This window comes from Schistocerca piceifrons, chromosome 8 (assembly GCF_021461385.2).
Source record: "Schistocerca piceifrons isolate TAMUIC-IGC-003096 chromosome 8, iqSchPice1.1, whole genome shotgun sequence".
NCBI lineage: Eukaryota > Metazoa > Arthropoda > Insecta > Orthoptera > Acrididae > Schistocerca > Schistocerca piceifrons.
In genome coordinates this window covers 359,538,768-359,558,786 of record NC_060145.1, presented here as the reverse complement: position 1 = coordinate 359,558,786, position 20,019 = coordinate 359,538,768, and the positions used below count along the sequence as shown (strand labels likewise).

At 40.2% G+C, this 20,019-nt stretch overlaps 1 protein-coding gene and 1 non-coding gene across 2 annotated transcripts in view; both read left to right on the top strand.

The window, feature by feature from the left end:
* The window catches only part of LOC124711277 (aquaporin AQPAn.G-like), a 188,632-nt gene extending 174,922 nt beyond the window's left edge, over positions 1 to 13,710 (top strand). Inside the window, exons 6-7 of the mRNA XM_047241272.1 lie at positions 6,751 to 6,831; positions 11,234 to 13,710. Of these exons, the coding sequence (XP_047097228.1) occupies positions 6,751 to 6,831; positions 11,234 to 11,404 (252 nt within the window). The 3' untranslated portion in view covers positions 11,405 to 13,710. The remainder of the gene's footprint in view (positions 1 to 6,750; positions 6,832 to 11,233) is intronic.
* Trnat-ugu lies at positions 10,773 to 10,847 on the top strand. The gene has a single exon. It is a non-coding gene; the product is annotated as a tRNA-Thr (tRNA).
* Positions 13,711 to 20,019: the final 6,309 nt, after the last annotated feature.

Here is a 20,019-nt window from a genome sequence, read left to right as displayed (position 1 = left end):
GGCTGTCATGACTGTTGAAACATTCAATAAGTTGGCTATGTTTGTTACTGATGCTCCAGCTAATCGGCCCCCCAAAAACTGCTGCCTTTGGAACTTTTAGGTCTTTCATTGCACGTTGACCTCGGCCTCTGAATGCAAATACGAAGTGTGCACTACTCGTAAACAACCTGCACTGATGCCTAGTCCGTACTGAACACGCACAGTTCAGAGCGACACGTGCCTTACCTGCGCTGTTGAGCGCCAAACACAACCATCCCGTTACTTACACTGTTCGCATTATTTTGCCTATCCACTGTATGTTGTACAAGCCGCTTCGCCTCTGGATAGCTATCGTAACCTGCAACGTGTTGTGAAGTTTTGATCTTCCTCAACAATTTTTATTCCCCAGATTTCACTCCATCTTCAAACTGACGGATATCAGTTCCGAATAGGATGAAAGTAATTTAACATCCATTGAGTAGTGGGTATCTCCACAGTGTTTGATAACTATTTCTTCATACGCAGTCACTTCCATTTCCATCAGAGTACGACGAATATGATGTCTGTAGGAACTAAAATCAGCATTTCGTTCTTTTCCGATTGCAACTGAATTACGAACGCACGCCGGATGATAGCAGTCATACAGAATTAATCCCTGTGAAACCCCACAAGATAACATCACACAAGCCCATGAAAAGTGAAAGTACGGCCTTTCCTGCTAAACAGTTTCAAATAGTATTATCTTAAGAGCTGCTGAGAATAGGAGCTATATGCTACTGACACTTTCCCTTCAGAACCGTTTATAGCATAACCTCTTTATTTATTTATTCGATTATCCCTTTTGGAGGGTACGCAAAGTGATCTTGGTTTTGCTTCTTTGATTTAATTTTCGTTGCTCCCAAGCTTCCTTCATCCTTCTATAGTGTCGTTCCTTTTCATCCAGTGTCCATTTTCTTCCATCTGCGGATTTCTTTCCTGAAATCCTGCCTTTTGTGTCGTTTCTCTGAAAAGTATTCTATTATCTACCATTCTAAAAATGGTTCAGATGGCTCTGAGCACTATGGGACTTAACATCTATGGTCATCAGTCCCCTAGTACTTAGAACTACTTAAACCTAACTAACCTAAGGACAGCACACAACACCCAGCCATCACGAGGCAGAGAAAATCCCTGACCCCGCCGGGAATCGAACCCGGGAATCCGGGCGTGGGAAGCGAGAACGCTACCGCACGACCACGAGATGCGGGCTCTACCATTCTAACTCCTGTGTTTTTCATATCTTTGTCAATTTCGGCGAAGGTCTGCTTGCTTAGTCTGTTAGTGTCCATTCGGTATGTGTGTCCATAAGACTGTAGTCTTCTTTTGTTCATTGCATCAGTTATCTTTTCCTCTTTCAAACTGAGCACTCTGTTTGATCTTAATTTGTACAACCTCTTTACGTAGCTACATAACTTTCCTATTGAAACACTGCTTATAAATAGAAGTTATTCCTTTCTTTATTAAACAATTAATAATTAAAATTAATAATTAAAGTAAAATTAATAATTAATAGTAGCAAAAAGTACTAATGAAATTTTACTATATGGCATACATGCATATCAGCAACAAAGTACAATTTTTAAGTCCCGTTTTTTCAGATTTGGTGGAACTCCTATTTGAGCTGCATCTTTAATTATTCTGAATCAAAATTACCCGTGAAGAGATAATTGACCACTTTTCGCAATCGGATGTAAAAAGGTATGCTTTTCTCTTGAACTGAATATAGCCAGGGGAGGTATGTATTTTTTTTTTTTTATAACAAAAAATGGAAAATTAGGGTAGAACGCCTCGTCGACGACTATGTCTTTAGAGTTGGATCTTCATCTTTCAGTCACAGTGTGGTGTAGTGAGACACACCTTTGTGTCCGTCCGATCTACACTGCAATACACTCCAACTGCACTAGGCCCTGTATTGTCATCCACGCTTCCAAGAAGATTAGTTATGTGTGCTGCTCATCAGATATTGGACTTGATTTCTTTTTTACCCAAAATGTGACCAACTTATCTGAAGCCTGCACCAGAGTACCGTAGGATACGAACTTTCAGTCTGACGTTGACGCCAAAGCTAGGAAAGTCATTGAGCAGTTTACTGTCCACACCAAACGTATCCTATCGCACACTATTATTCTCGCATACCGATAACGAGTTATTTGGTTTAGGAGGTTCCCTCGGCGTGGCTGACCCAGTATAATATTTCTGCCGTTGTCCAGACGAGTAGACAATGCCACATTTATGACGATATGATTATAAATGACTGTGAGGTACTTTTTTTGTCACGCAGCTATTTATTCCAGAGTTCATCTCACAGTCCCCGAGAGGAGTTGAGACAACGCACAAGCCTTCAAGAATCGGTCGAATCCTCTGACGCAGCCGACTATGTCAGTTATTAAAATATTCTGCTCAAAACGTGTTCATTAAATAGGCTGGACACCGGAGAGACTACTGTGTACTTTGTTTTATGTTCCGCAGTATTGTACCTTTTCCAGAGGTGGTGTGTTTAATATGGTCTTTTAATCAGTGTATTTCACTTTTGTAAATCCTCATGTGTACAAACTAAACACTCGGCTGTACCAAGCAGTAGCTTTCAAAGATCTCAGTCGTGAACAGAAAGGCTTCAACCCATTTTTCCACCGCGCTATACCTAATGTAACAATAGATGCTATCAGAACTTTACTTTAAATCTGATCTGTATACAAGTCCCTTTCCTGTCGTACCTATTGCAAATCTGAGACGTATCCCCCGCGCTGTACCTAATGTAACAATAGATGCTATCAGAACTCTACTTGACATCTGATCTGTATACAAGTCCCTTTCCTCTTATACCTACTCGAAAACCTGACACGTCTCTCTGACTAATAAGATTACAGGCTTAGGCAACTTAGCTCGCATCCGCTCTAAATCTTAATGTTTACATATCGTTATTTCTGTTAGACAACCGAGGAACTGAATTACAAGATCAGACGCATCTGCCCTCTCAAAGCAGCGTGTCTCTATTTAGAGAAAGCTAACATTTCCTTAGCGAGTGTTAAATGTTTTCTCACATTCCTACGTCCTAAGAACAACGATTCCATGACTATCTGTCTCCCACAATAAGAGTTCTCTGATTCCAGTATGTTTGCTTGCAGTGGACCATTGTCTATTCGGTTTCTTGTTTGTCGGAGGCAGTACCTACTCAAAAGCTATCTCTACTGCTTCTCGTGTATTCTCTCTTCCCAGCTCGTCGTAATCACAATACCTTGTGCGCATCTTTATAGAAACAGATAACCATAGTAGCTTGATATTTACTGCATAAGATAAAAGGCATCCTAATTTTGAGACACGTTTTATGCTTTTGAGAGATGTTACCAGCTGAGATGTTACAGAAGAATGCTGATGATTAGGTCAGTAAATAGGATTACCGATGAGGAGCTACTGAAACGTGTCTGGGAGAACAGTTCTATGTGGCACAACTTGAGTAGAAGGAGAACTCGATTGATAGCACACATTTAGAGACGTTGAAGAATGCCCAGTGTGGTACTGGAGGGTACGTCTTCAATTATTTGCTGGTTGTATCCCAGCCTCTGTCTTCCTGTACAATTTTACCCCCTACTGCTTCCTGTAGCATCATGATATCTTAACAGATGCCGTGTCATCTGTCCCTTCTTCTTTTCAGCGTTTTCATATATTCCTTTCCTCGCCGATTCTGCATAGATCCTCCTCTTTCCTTACTTTATCAGTACACCTAATTTTCACTATTCGTCTCTAGCACCAACTCTCAAACTTTTCGATTGTCTTCTACTCCGATTTACTCACAAAAAAATTATTCAATTGGCTCTAAGCACTATGGGGGTTAACTTCTGAGGTCATCAGTCCCCTAGAACTTAGAACTACTTAAACCTAACTAACCTAAGGACATCACACACATCCATGCCCGAGGCAGGATTCGAATCAGCGACCGTAGCAGCGCGGTTCCGGACTGAAACGCCTAGAACAGCTCGGCCACTGCAGCCGGCGATTTACTCACAATCCATGCCTCACTACAATACTGTGCTTCAAACGTACATTCTCGGGAATTTCTTTCACAAATGATGGCCAATGTCTGATACAAGTAGACTTCTGTTCACCATTAATGTTCTTTATACCAGTGCTAGTCCGATTTTTATGTCCTCCTTGGTCCGTCCATCATGGGTTATTTTGCTGCCTAGGTAGCAGAATTCCTTAAATTGATATCCTTCTTGAGCACCAATTCTGATATTAAGCTCCTCGGAATTCTCATTACTGCTACTTCTCATTACTTTCTTCTATTTACTTTCAGTTCATATTCTGTACTCAGTAGACTGTTCATTCCATTAAAAAGATCCTGTAATTCTTCCTCGGTTTCACTGAGGATAGCAATGTCATCAGCGAATCATTAATTTCCTTTCATCTTCAATTTTAATTTCACTCTTGAATCTTCTTTTACTTCTTTAATTGCTTCTTCCATATAAAGATCGAACAGTGGAAACGAGAGACTACATACTTGTATTACAACCTTTGTAATCAGACGTCTTCGTTCATAGTCTTCCACTCTCATTGTTCCCCCTTGGTTCTTGTACGTACGATTATTGTATATTACCCGCCTTTCCCTATAGCTGACCCTATTTTTCTCAGAATTTCTAACATCTTTCACCATTTAGTAGAGGGTTATTCTATATGATGGACCCATTTTCAAAACTTCGTATTTTTTCAAATACAAATCCAAAATAAACAAGCTTTATACCAATGAAAAGAGGAAGTCTCAAAGCTTTTTCATAACGTTTTATATGAATTTAGTAATTTGTAATAATTTGTAATTTGTTAGATTTTAATAATTATTTAATAATTAGAAATGTGATAAATGTTCAATGTGGCCACTGTTGGCTGCACGGCAAACATCGACGCAGTAGCCAAACTCGTCCCACGAAGCCTATCCGCTGTTACTGAATGCACGACACGATGATCCGGTTCCGTAGATCTTTCAGATTGGTTGGGAGGGGCGGGACGTAAAGAGCTTCCTTTAAACATTATGAAAAAAAAACTTTGAAACTTCCTCTTTTCATTGGTATAAAGCTGGTTCATTTTCGATTCGTACTTGAATACAAACGAATTTTTGAAAATGGGTCCGTCATTTAGAATAACCCTGTATTGTCGAAAGCTTTTTCCAGGTCAACACACCCTGTGAACGTGCCTCGATATTTCTTCAGTCTTACTTCCATTCTCAACTGCCTCTCTGGTGCCTCTACTTTTCCTACAGACAGATTGATCGTCGTCTAACAGAACCTCAACTATTTTTTTTCCTTTTTCTGTATATTATTCTTACCAGCAACTTTAATGCCTTACCTGTTAAGCTAATGGTGCAATAATTCTCACACTTGTTGACTCTTGCTATCTTCGGAATTTTGTGGACGATGTTTTTCCGAATGTTAGATGGTATATCACCAGTCTCATAAAATCCAACACACCAACGTGAATAATCGTTTTGTTGTCATTTCCTCAGATGATTTTAGAAATTCTGATGGAACATTATCTGCCGCTTATGTGTTATTTGATCTTTTTATTTCTAACTCTAATACTGGATTTCTAGTTCTTCCCTGTAGAACGCTGCTTCTTCTATCACGTCATTATACAAGGCCTTCCCCTCACACAGGACGTTTACTCTTATCACCTATCCACTCTCTGTTCCACAGTTACCAATGACATTTCCATCGCAATGTTAATGCTTTTAACTTCGCCCTAAACTGTTTTGACTTTTCTGTATGCTGAATCAGTCCTTCCGACAGTTATTTCTTTTTCGATTATTTCACGTTTCTCATGCATCCCTTTCGTCTTAGCGTCCCTGCACATCCTATTTATTCCATTCCAAAATCACATATTTCTGTATTCTTGAATTTCCTTGAATATTTTTACACTTCCGTCTTCCGTCGATCAACTGAAGTATTTCTTCTGTTACCCATGGTTTCTTCGCTGTTACCTTCCTTGTACCTATGTTTTTCTTTCCAACTACTGTCATTGCCCATTTTAAAGATTTCCATTCCTCTTCAACTGAACTGCTTACTGAATTATTCACTCTCGGAATATCCGTAGCCTCAGATAACTTCAAGTGTGTCTCTTCAGTCTTGGTACTTCCGTAGCCCACTTCTTTGCTCACCGATTCTTCCTGATTACTCTCTGAAACTTCAGACAGCTTTTGTCATTACTAAATTATGATCTGAGTTTATATCTCCCGCTGAGTACGCCTTACAATCCAGTATCTGATTTCGTAATCTCTGCCCGACCATGTGCATCCGCACAGAAGAAGAACTCTTACGGGACTTGGTAAGAATGTCTTCCACAAGTAATGAGTATGTTGGGTTGGGACACTACGAATGTAGTGTGTAGACATATAAGGTGAGAATGTGAGACTCGCGGGAGGCGTGCGCGAGATAGTCCATGCAGTCTCACTGTCCTTTGTGCCCTCGGTGGCTCAGGTGGATAGAGTGTCTGCCATTTATGCAGGAAATCCCGGGTTCGAGTCCCAGTCGGTGCACACATTTTCACCTGTCCCCGTTGATATACATCAACGCCCGTCAGCAGCTAAAGGTATTAATATAATTCTAATTTCGTTCTAGACGGCTGCAGGTTATCGATGGTGTCTGTTCTTTCGGACATCCATATAAGTATACAAGGAATAGATGTTGACATAATATTAGCGAGAATATATCGCTTTATCTATCGTTAATTTTTCTATTGTTGCAGGGTCCGTACACAGGTGCCAGTATGAACCCAGCTAGAACACTGGGACCAGCCGTATGGAGAGGGGAATGGACGCAACATTGGGTAAGTCATCATTCTTCTATGACATCATTCTTGAACCTATAAATGAGTATTTTGTGTGAGTGAATTTTTAAAGATGAATATTTTCTTAGTCTTACATTTTGCACGTGACTGTAACTTTTTCAAGTAAGAGTTTACTGTTTCCCAAATCTTGGCGGGACTGATTTCTGTTGTTTTCGTAGTTGTGAGACATGTACGACAGAACAGACATCACACATATAATAATATACAGGCTGTCTATTTCAACTTAAGACGACTAAATGTCTCGAAGATGACGCATCGTGCCGAAAAAAAATGGTTTGGGTGAAAAGCTATTATAGTTAACATCTGACTGCTACAACTGCCCACCTCCTAACCATCCCTCCTGCGCGGGAGGGGTCAACTTTGTATTTTCAAATGGGAACCCGCAATTTTTATTGCATATATAGATTACATCGTTGGCCGCCCTCGATCCCCCCCACCAGGGTCACTGATTTTGCTGTATGAATTCACTGTCACTCTTACGCTGGTCGCTGCGCGACTACCGGCGGAATACAAACCACAACCATTATAGTAAGGTAAAATGTCCATGAAGAGATAGCGACAGGGGCACCTGCCATGAATACTCACCAAAATCAAGCACCCCAGTGGTATGAGGCAAGGGGGCTCTCCGATATCAAGCATCCCAATGGGAACAGAAAACTGCTACATTCACGTCGTTGTTCCCGGAGCACACTGAGCGTAGTTTCTAACCATACGTAGAAATGGGTGACCGTGTCGTACTGTGCAATTAAATTTCCTAAACTCAAGTAAAGTTTGAACATAAACACCAACCGTTAGAAAACAGTGATTTACATTTACATCGTAAATGAAATGTAGAATCAAATGAATGATTCCTTAACTGCGAGAGCAGGCACACTTCATATTTGTTGGTTACTGCGTCGTCTACCACGAATGGCAAAATAGGCTTTGAGTAAACCGTACGAGGAGGAGTGGTAAGGAGTTGGCCACTTGTAGCACAGACAGATGTCCCCTTTACTAATAACAATTTTTCACCTAGAATATTTTTTTCTTACAATGCGTCGTTGTCTCAATAGAAACGAACACGCTGTATATGCGCCTTGACGATAGTGATAACTTAAGTGCTGATGCACAGTATGTACGAACTCTTGTAGGTATCTAGTAAAACTGCAAACAATGAGGTTAGTGGACGGTGGATATTACATGTGTAGTGTGCAACAAGTTAAGAAGTTGGGCTGCAAGAGAAGTGTATCCGGATACCTAACGTGGTTAACGCGACAGCTCGCATGAAGCGAGAAATCTGGGTTCTAGTTTCAGTCTGGCACAAATTTCCACTTGTCACCACCGTATTTAATTAAACGCCCAGTTGTGGCTGAGATCTATGTGTCTCTTAAATAATGTATCCATACTCTTCTCCACAGGCAAGTTTCGGCGGAGTTATGGCATGCTGTTCTTTTCAGCCAATATCCCAGTAGGCGGGGAGAGAGGTGGAGAGGAGGCCAAATCAAATGGGGAATAGTTGAGATGAGACTTGCAGAACCTGATTTTGCCCTACAACCAAGGGAAACTTCCCAAAACCCTAGATTGGAACAGAGAAAAAGGACATCCTCAGTCATAGATCATCATAGATCATCTTTAATCTAGCCAATCTTGGCTGCCTTCTTTCATTGTGTCATTTTAAAACCTTCCTACTTCTGAAGATACGCTACCAGTATATGGTACGAAAGCTACCAATCTACACACTAAGATAAAAAAAAATAACCGCACCACAAAAGAATTATCCGAATAAGACGGAGATAGGAAAATATGATGTACACATACAGACAAACAAATGATTACAAATTCAGAAAAAATGCTTGATTTATTCTAGAGAAAGGGTTTCACAAGTTGAGCATGTCAGTAACGCGTTGGAATACAAACCACAACCATTATAATGAGGTATACAGGCAGTTATTCGGTTTGGCATTGATGATGGAGTTGTTAGGTGTACTCCAGAGGGGTATCGTGCCGAATTCTGTCCAACTGGTGTGTTAGATCTTCAAAATCCCAAGCTGGTTGAAAGGTCTTGCACATAATGTTCCAAATGTTCTCAATTGAGGAAACATCTGGTGACCGGTAGAGAGCTGCGATATAGGGAGCCAGGAATGTAATTTTAAATTTTTATACTATTTTTTGTTCAATCTTGAGACACATCCACACCTCCATACCTCGAACGGTGAGATGACGGACGTTACTTCTCTGAAAGATCTCACCATAACCGAGGGAAGACAGTCGTCATGTACGAGAGAAAGTCATGCTCTCTGACGATGAATTCGCAACCAGCTTTTCAGAATGATTGCAGTGAGGATGTCTTCAGACTTTTGCGCAGTCAACAGGCGCTGACTCAGAGTTCGGGTCTTGGGAGATCATATTTTGCTGCTGTCTTCTCCCTTCCTCAAATGTCACTTTTGGTCATAAGCAATTTCAACGTGCCACTTATGTCCACGATTTTAGTTATAGTAACAAAATATTTTTAAACTATTTTAATATAACAACAACAGTTTAAGACTAATAGCAAGCAACTACAAAGAAAAATTTAATAGGGAAATTTCAGAGCCCGTTCAGATTAAAACTGGAGACAGGCAGAGACAAGGACTGTCACCCATTTTCTTTAACATCGTCATGGAAAAAATAACGAGGACATGGACTGAAACCTTGCCAGAAAAAATCATAGAAAGAATCGTCTTAGGTCAGGGTTGCAAGGTGGAGTGCCTAGCGTATGCTGATGATCTGGGATTGTTATCCAACGACAAAGATGAAGCTCTAATGATGTTTGAAAAACTATATGAGACGACAAAAAAAAAAATGGTATACATGTACGATGCATGATGAAGAGGTTTGCAGAAATCAATAGAACAGATAAAAATCAAGTGTCTTGGTTAATGGATCCAACCGAATGGGGACGTTAAAGAAGGAAACAAAGAACAGCCAGGAGGATGGGTTAGCAAAGAATAGATAGAAAAAAAGAACGATCTCTTACAAGGTAAATATTAGTCGCTACAACCAAGTGTTAAGCTAGAAGCACTTCAATGTTCAGACTGGGTGATAAAGAACCAGAAGTGAGAGAAGAAAAAATTGATGAAAGATCCTCGGATTGAAAAAAAAAGATGTATATGGAAAAAAGGAGGAATGAAGACATGCATAAACAGCTAGGAAGCATCCCAGATACTACACGCAAGGGAAGGCTGAAGTTTTATAGGCACCTCTTCTGAACGAGCGAATAACGATTCGTTACGCCGCCAAACTAACGGCGACCACAAAATGGGTTGAAAAAATAAGAAAGGACACGGAGGAAGTTGGGATCAGTCAGAAACAGACAAAGAGATTTGAGATGTAGAGGTATCTAGAATTAAGGGACTTCCAGGAGAAGCAAAGTACAAGGACCACGATCACCTGGACAGAGAAAACGAACAATCTTGGTGAAAGCTTGAAAAGATTCTGGGAGGAGAAGAAAAGACTAATCAGTGAACCATTTGTTTCCTGTGGTACACAGTAGGTCGAAGTCAAAAACTAAGCGTTTGCAGTTCAGAGAAATGTAGCATTTGAAATGCATTCTCCCGAAAATTTGACAGGAACATGTCACGCAGTTAACTTAAGAATCATAACAGTATCAAACGCTTACTTTGATATCGACATAAATTACATGATATAAAATGGAAGTTTCTAGTGCACAAAATGGCCGCGTGCGTGGACTTCGACCTTGAGGCGAAACGAAGTATTGTATATTTAAATTTGATCGCCAGGAATCAAACATCCTATCCAAAGTAAATAAAGAATGTTTGCTGTAGTATCTCCCGTGTGCGAGTAATGAGTGAATGGGCAAATGTCTATAATGACAGTTGGGAATGTGAGTCTCACGGGAAGCGTGCAAGGGATAAGTCCCTGCAGTTGCGCTATTCGTCTGTGCCCTCGGTGGCTCAGATGGATAGAGCGTCTGCCATGTAAGCAGAAGATCCCGGGTTCGAGTCCCAGTCGGGGCACACATTTTCAGCTGTCCACATCGAGGTATATCAACAACACCTGTCGGCAGCTGAGGGATTCAGTTAGTCATCATTTATTCCAGGGAAAAGCTGTACAGTCAACAACAGTAATCTGTTCTTTCGTGAACAGTTACTGTCTTCATATATGTATCAGGTATGTTGTTGATAGCAGGAATGATCAGTCTGGGAATGTGCTCTTTTAGTTGATGACCCCTCGTAATGCCCTCCCAACCTCCTTTTCACCCCCTTTGGATTCGTGGCTGGTAGGAAATGGCTTACGTATACTGCTTGTGTCGTCTCGCATGTGCTGATAGTGTGGCTCCGGACTTTTTTTACAGCCACGGCGCTACCCTTGCTACTAGATACTGATTGTACTGTGCTTGCAGGTGTACTGGGTGGGTCCGCTGCTGGGATCCGCAGTCGCCTCGCTGCTCTATCTGACGCTCTTTGACGCGAAGCCCGCGCCGCCCACAACTTCCCGCAACCGCCGCGGCGTCGAGGATGGCGCTGCAGGCGGTGCAGGCACCGAGAAGGCCGAGTCCATCCCACTCAACTAGAACAGCCGCCGAGTAGAGGCTGCCACACTGCAGAGTCCATGACAAGGGAGCCCGTCTGCTCCAGACGCCAGCGTGCCCTCGCCTCCTGCTCTTCCATGCCACAGCTTCATCGTCATTATCCTCCGCTGCTCCATTTGGTAAAAGAAAAGTGTTCTGTCGGCATATCTTTGCTACTGTTGATCGGTTAGTCACTTACAGGCGATGATGGTAGTTTACAAAGTCATCACTTCGACTGATGCCTTGAAGACACTGATTTTCCTTTCGGACAGGTTTTGTTCTCACGCCGAGTCTCTGTGCTTTACGCATGGTAGAGTCATTTCTGTTGAAACATTCCAGTTGTGATCGACGAGGAATTTTAGCCACGCATTCATCACCTGAAAATATTCGTTTGCCAGATCACAAGAAAGTAGCATTCTATATCGACAAATTTTTATCAAGAGCACTAATTTGTTCCAGATTGTTGACTTGCAATTTTTAGATTGGGAATGTAACATCAAGCTCAGTCAACAAACGTGGCCACTCCAAAAAAGTTCCAGGGACCAGTATCGAACCCAAAACGCCTTGCTTAAAGTTACGGCCCGAAGAGAGCACTCGTAAGTCCAATAATGGTGATTCTCTTCTGAAACCCATTGTTCCGGAAACCCTTTTTCTGTAAACCGTAAAACTTCCAACATAAAACTCTCGATAAAACTAGAAAACATAGCTATTTGGAATCGCTAAACTTTCGAACATCAAGTAGTAACTGTTCGGAATTGCAGACGATAATAATTATGCAGAAGGCAAAAAGTGTGGTGCTTCTGCAGATCGTCACCAGCTCTAACTTAATATTGGTCGATTGCATGAGACACTGGCTATACGAAACATGGTTCTCTTCTTGGGAAATGTGCAAAGGTGAAATACATCACATGTGATTATCTCCTTTAACTCATTCAGGGGTAGTGTTATTCTGGAATCAATAGAAAGAGTCATGTCTTCATGTGTAATTAGTGTTCACTTTTCCTTTCACACAGGAGTCGTCCGCTATATTGCCTTATAAAAGATATATTGGTTAATTTTATTTCACTCTGCTGTGACCAAGCAATCAATAGCACAGATACATTCTCCAGCTCTGGAGCTAATCCTCTTGTGGATAATCGAACTTTTAATGCTTGCTTGAGCGTCGGATAGCAACATGTCTGGTCTAAAACTGTAACTTCATAAACTGTGTGATCTTCCCCACTGTAGACACAGTCTATTGATTGGGTCATGATGATTTTCCAAGAAGGCAACTTGTACATTACTAGTAATCACAAACGGCCTCATTTATGCTGCAGCTATCACATAACTGAAACACATTGCTCTTTCTCAGGACAGCAAGTCATCTGTTACATTGCTGTAAAATTAGTTTTTTATTAACAGTTCACACCATTAACAAGGGCCATCAGAAGTTGGTATCGTATTGTAACAGAGTACAAGATGTATTTTTTGTGTCGATTTCAGTTTTTCTGAACATTTGTCTTCAACACGAGTGGTGAAGGGCAGATGACTTCTTCCACAGTTCTGTATATATCGTTAGTATCGTCTTTGTGAATGAAGTTACAGTGTATGTAAAAATATACAACGAATAACCCTCAAAATAGATAGACATATACGGCCAGCTAATACACCATACAATGTTACGGACTGACCTAATGCAAGTAACGTGATGTCAATCGCCTGATCACCCTACATATGACGGGCATGTACTGGATACAAAAGACTAATGAAGGATAAAGTCAGAATATTTCCAAAAAAATAAAGTCTTAGATAATATCACATTTGGTATTGAATTCTCACATATTTAACCGAGTGGCACACACAAAAAAGAGTTCAAAATCATCATATTCCAGGATAATCTAAAGGCAAGCATTAATAATCATAGTTCTTCAGACGACCGTATCATTCAATAAGAAGACTGATTGCTGCCATGTTTTTTTTTTTAATTTGCACAAATAAAACAATATTTACAGCCATTTTCATGAAGTATGATAATTTTTTTATGTACTGAAGAAAGAGGTTGTTAAGACGGATACAAACTAAATTCTTGGTGATGAGTGTGTGAGTACTAATTTTTAAGCAAACATTATATCGTTATATAGTTTTTCATATTCATCTTCTGTGCCAATTGTTATGTGCTAAAAATTAGCGTCTATGTGTCAATATTTGTAGTGACATTAAATCTGCCATGTAATCATTGTTGTCTGTGTTAAAGCTCATGAATAGCTCTAAAATCAATTTTATATGTGTCTTTTGAAGTTTAAGGATTAAATATGTTGTTTGTTATCAAATTATGTTGTCTCGTAGTTCTTACTGTAATCCTTCTGTTAGCAACCATCGAATTCTCGTCGCCCTCCACTTTTACAGGAAGAACTTTGTTCTGTTTCTACACTGTATACTGATAACACTGGTCAAAAAACTGGAACTTTTCCCGTCATATAGTTTCTAAGTGGGTGGATTGTATTAATTCTGGGCTGCTTAATTCAGAGGTGCAACAAGATTTTCTCTGTTACACCATTTTTTGGAGTATTAAATAACAGTGAAATCGTATCGATTTTGTTTTTATTATGTGTTGAATTTAATAGAACCGAAGTATGATATACATATTTTTTTACACGTACCTAATGCATTATCATATTCTACAATACGTCACATGCACTAACGAAACATTAATGACAGTTAGAAATTTTAATGTACTGCAAAGTTAATGTCAATTTAGTTGGAAAAGCAGCGTAAGCGTATGAAATGTCTTATCGGCCTCTATAAACAAATTCCGCTCATCATTGAAGATTTCCAGCGGCCTTGATGGTGACGCTCCATGGTAAAAATGTCTTGGCGCGAACTGTTCACGGCTACCATCACAATGTTTTGCGAGAATAAACATCAGGTCCGCAGCTCGTGGTCCCACGGTCGCATTCTCGCTTTCGAGCACTGGGTCCTGGGTTCGGTTCCTCGCGGGGTCGGGGATTTTCACCTACCTCGAGATGACTGGGTGTTTGTGCTGCCCTCATTATTTCATCATTATTCCTGAAAGTGGCGAGATTGGGCTGAGCAAATGTTGGGAATTTGTACGGATGCTAATAACCACACAGTTGAGCGCCCCACAAACCAAACGTCATAATCATCATCAATAAACATCAGGGTACGATACAGAAATCGTAGTTTTAATGATGCTTTAGACTCCATTATTTTGTTGTCATGCATCAGTTGACATTTTATTGGATTCTGAAGCCTGCACTGTCCCACAGACACAAAAACCGACAGTATTTTGTACATGAATCAGAATGTTAATCTTGAAGTAGTGCATGAACTCTTTACTCACAGATGAGTACCAAATCATGATCTTTATACCTCATGGTCTCCAGGACCACAGCTATGCTTTTATGTGATCCCTTCCTTTGAGACATGAGTACTGGTGGAAATTTATTACTATTAAACATCTGTCAATACAAGCTGATATCATTATCTCAAAACGTCCTAGAAAATGAAGCTTATCTCCCATCTAACGACGGTTTTATGACTGTCACTATGTAATGCAAAATATAAGATAGTCAGCTTCATAACGACAATTTTTTTTTATTTTGAATACATAAAGAAGTAAAATAACAAAACCGATAGTGAATGTAAGAAAAAATACTAATTTTACATTTATAAGCGTACATTTTGTTTATACGACAGAAAATGTATAGGACTGAGATACCACTCACAAGATTGAAAATTATTCATCACAAGTATAATACAATAAAATAATGAAGTTATAACTAGAATACATTATAAAACAGCGCAATGATGTGCATTTAAAGCAACACTGAATACCAAAACATAAACAGAAAAAACAGTGACTCAACCTGCCAGCACATAATGTGGAAAAACATCTCCTAATTGTTGAGCGCAACCGCTTCTTCCTTTTCATGACTAAGATGTAGGAACATGCACTTGCCTCCGTTGTATATTTCATATGAAAAGTAATAAAATATAACTACCAACAGAAATATGTACTTCTGACTTAACGCAGTGACAGTCCATAGCCCATATCCAAAAGAAAGATGTGTTGTGTAATATCGTGTCGTCGTTCCGCTCGCTGGGCACGTGGTTTCCATGTACGGCAGAGCTCGCTTGTTCGACCGATTCCGCATCCCATGACACCACACCGTGCAGTCATTGGTGGCGTTAAAGCGATAAAGTAATTTTAAACACATTCAAGCTACCAATAAATTCTTTTTTGTGTAACAGCAGCAGACAAATTTAAGATTAACTCAGTAGAAAATAGAAGCTCATTAGACACAAAGTAGAAATTACGATCAAAGGAATTTGGTTTTCGTCTTATAAACGGACATATTCGACGATTCCTCTGATTCGTTTTCGCAGAAACCGCAACAAACCTAAATCAGAAATGTAAAGGTTTGTGTCTGTCTTTCTATAGGCCTACCTGCAACTTAAAAGCGAACTACAAAATGTATTTGGCCTTCGATCAGGCACTACCGCTGCTTCTGCATGTATCATTAAGCTCTGCAGTACAGCAATTTGACGTTACATTTATCCCATCTCAGAGCTGGCCTATGATTCAGATGATGGCAATACGAGTAAGTGTATCAAAGTCTATGAGAAGTACACAAACTTCAAAATGATAAAATACATATAAACAGGATGTCACAAAAAGGTACGGCCAAACTTTCAGGAAACATTCCTCACACACAAATAAAGAAAAGATGTTATGTGGACATGTGTCCGGAAACGCTTAATTTCCGTGTTAGAGCTCATTTTAGTTTCGTCAGTATGTACTGTACTTCCTCGATTCACCGCCAGTTGGCCCAATTCAAGGAAGGTAATGTTGACTTCGGTGCTTGTGGTGACATGCGACTCATGCTCTACAGTATTAGCATCAAGAACATCGGTACGTAGCATTAACAGGTTAGTGTTCATCACGAACGTGGTTTTGCAGTGAGTGCAATGTTTACAAATGCGGATTTGATGTATGGATTAGCACGGGGCAATAGCCGTGGCGCGGTACGTTTGTATCGAGACAGGTTTCCAGAACGAAGGTGTCCCTACAGGAAGACGTTCGAAGCAATTGACCGGCGTCTTAGGGAGCACGGAACATTCCAGCCTATGACTAGCGGCTGGGGAAGATCTAGAACGACGAGAACACCTGCAGTGGACGAGGCAATTCTTCGTGCAGTTGATGATAACCCTAATGTCAGCGTCAGAGAAGTTGCTGCTGTACAAGGTAACGTTGACCACGTCACTGTATGGAGAGAGCTACGGGAGAATCAGTTGTTTCTGTACCATGTACAGCGTGTGCAGGCACTATCAGCAGCTGATTGGCCTCCACGGGTACACTTCTGCGAATGGTTCATCCAACAATGTGTCAATCCTCATTTCAGTGCAAATGTTCTCTTTACGGATGAGGCTTCATTCCAACGTGATCAAATTGTAAATTTTCACAATCAACATGTGTGGGCTGACGAGAATCCGCACGCAATTGCGCAATCACGTCATCAACACAGATTTTCTGTGAACGTTTGGGCAGGCATTGTTGGTGATGTCTTGATTGGGCCCCATCTTCTTCCACCTACGCTACGCTCAATGGAGTACGTTATCATGATTTCATACGGGATACTCTACCTGTGCAGCTAGAACATGTGCCTTTACAAGTACGACACAACATGTGGTTCATGCACGATTGAGCTCCTGCAGATTTCAGTCGAAGTGTTCGTACGCTTCTCAACAACAGATTCGGTGACCGATGGGTTCGTAGAGGCGGACCAATTCCATGGCCTCCACGCTCTCCTGACCTCAACCCTCTTGACTTTCATTTATGGGGGTGTTTGAAAGCTCTTGTCTACGCAACCCCGGTACCAAATGTAGAGACTCTCCGTGCTCGTATTGTGGACGGCTGTAATACAATACGCCATTCTCCAGGGCTGCATCAGCGCATCAGGGATTCCATGCGACGGAGGGTGGATGCATGTATCCTCGCTAACGGAGGGCATTTTGAACATTTCCTGTAACAAAGTGTTTGAAGTCACGCTGGTACGTTCTGTTGTTGTGTGTTTCCATTCCATGATTAATGTGATTTGAAGAGAAGTAATAAAATGAGCTCTAACATGGAAAGTAAGCGTTTCCAGACACATGTCCACATAACATATTTTCTTTCTTTGTGTGTGAGGAATGTTTCCTGAAAGTTTGGTCGTACCTTTTTGTAACACCTTGTGGCAGATTATCACGTGCTAATGTGGTACAACTTATTCTAAATATCACACTAAAATTACTCCATTTCTCTTCGAACTAGAGTTGGAAATTGCACTAAAATAACGGCATTTCTCTTCAAATGTGTGCTGGTATACAAATAAAACTGGCGCAAATATGTATTGTAGGGCTCTCTCCATGATAACTAGAAACCAGTGTCGATTGCTGAAATGATGGCAGCCGTGCTTCGATTAGCTCAGACAATGGACACAGCTGTCTCTTTTCAACTGGGCATGCTCTGATGTGACGTCATGCCTTCCGGCACTACAAGTGCTATGTTGCTCACAGCACCAGGTCAGTAGTTTTCTTTGAATTTTCATGTAGCTTAATGTACAAGCACAGATCGTAACGAATTTTTGAGGAGGCGTTGTCGTAATTGCATCTTGACCGACTGAACTTGTAGGGTGGCAATTTGTAGACCCAGGTTTGGTTCCCACTGTTACTAACTTTTTTTCATTTTATTTTATTTCTCGTCATGCTACACTATTAGTTATAAAACTAAAATGTACTGAAACAGTTCAGTAATAATCAATTTAGTTACTACTACTAACCTTGTAAGTCAAAAGGCTATAGGCTACATGGAGGTAAAAAGCGCGTGAGAGTACAAGGAAAGTTAGTATGAAAGTGTTTTCTGTGGATGATCATCTAACCAGACCCTTTTCCGGTAGATCTTCGCAGGAGAAAGTGAATGTAAAGAGTTAGGTAGATCTACTCCAGATTTAAATCTAACAACAAAGGGATATAGTACAAGGCTCGCCGATTTGACTTACTTAACACTGAAACTTTAGAAATACTTGCAAAGTATTTTGAATTCTCCAGAGCCAATCTATTAACTTGACTATTCAAACACTCACGCTAATCTAGAAGATTTACCCCAGTTACCAAAGAAACTGAATAAATTATTAAAACTTTGTAGAGCTAATGGCGAAGACTCTGTTACAGCAAATCTTTTGAAATGCTCTATACCAAAAATAAAAAAAAGAGCTAAAATCACTCTTTGAGAAAAGCTGGAAAACAGAAAAACTCCAAAGAGAGTAGAAGGTGATTTTGAGAGAACCACTAAATAAGAAAGGAAATAAACAAAATGTTAACAAATACAGAGTAATTTCTTTGCGACGAGTTGCATATATTTCCTAAGACTATATTAATTGTAGTAGGAACGACACTGGAGAGTAATTTAGGTGAATATCAAGGTGGTTTTAGGACAGGCAGATCATGTTGTGAACAAATAGGTAATCTGAAGTCAATCGTATATACAGGTTACTGAATTCCAAAGATGCTTGTTGATTTGCAGAAGGCCATTGATTCCACTGACAGAATGTGTAGATAAAATAAAAACTATGTGAGCTGAAGCAGGTCGATAACCCTTTCAAGTTCTTAAATTGTTTCATGTGAGGTGTTGTAGGGGGAAGTAAAGTGCTCACTAAAACTTTCTGGATAGCGTTTAAGTGAGTTTTAAGGTGTCGTAATCCACCGTGGGCGAGTTATTTAACGCAAAAACTGGCAATACGTGTACCTGATTTTGATTCCTGCTGTTACTTACTTTTTTCATATTTGTTCCTCGCAATGTTAAACAGTTGATTATAAAATTTAAATACATTTGAACAGCTCTAATCACATAAATAAAATTAACATATTCAATTTAGTTACGATTACTACCCTTGTAAATCAAACGGATCAGGCCACCACAAGTAGCACACGTAAAATTTTGCATGAGGTGCCACTGGATATATATATATACCCTTCTACAACTTATATAAAAAAAGCCACTGAGAAATAGTGGCCTATGGCATAAGACGAAATACGATTTAACAATTACAAAGAATTACAATGCTGTATTTTAAATGACACCGGATCTAACAACATAAATTCATCGTTTGAAACAAGTAATGAGGAGGAGTTGCTTTCACTTGAAAAAATGTGCATCAACAGCTACATATACTTGTCGGTGAGCACACGCATTCCACACACAATTAAATGAAATCGTATGCATAATGTTAGAGAATGCTGCTCTTTTTTGTGACATGGAGAAGAAATAAAAACTTTGAGGTTTGCCGATGACATTGTAATTCTGTCAGAGACAGCAAAGGGCTTGGAAGAGCAGTTGAATGGAATGGACAGTGTCTTGAAAGGAGGATATAAGATGAACATCAACAAAAGCAAAACGAGGATAATGGAATGTAGTTGAATTAACTCGGGTGGTGCTGCGGGAATTAGATTAGGAAATGAGATGCTTAAAGTAGTAAAGGAGTTTTGCTATTTAGGGAGCAAAATAACTGATGATGGTCGAAGTAGAGAGGATATAAAATGTAGACTGGAGATGGCAAGGAAAGCGTTTCTGAAAGAAGAGA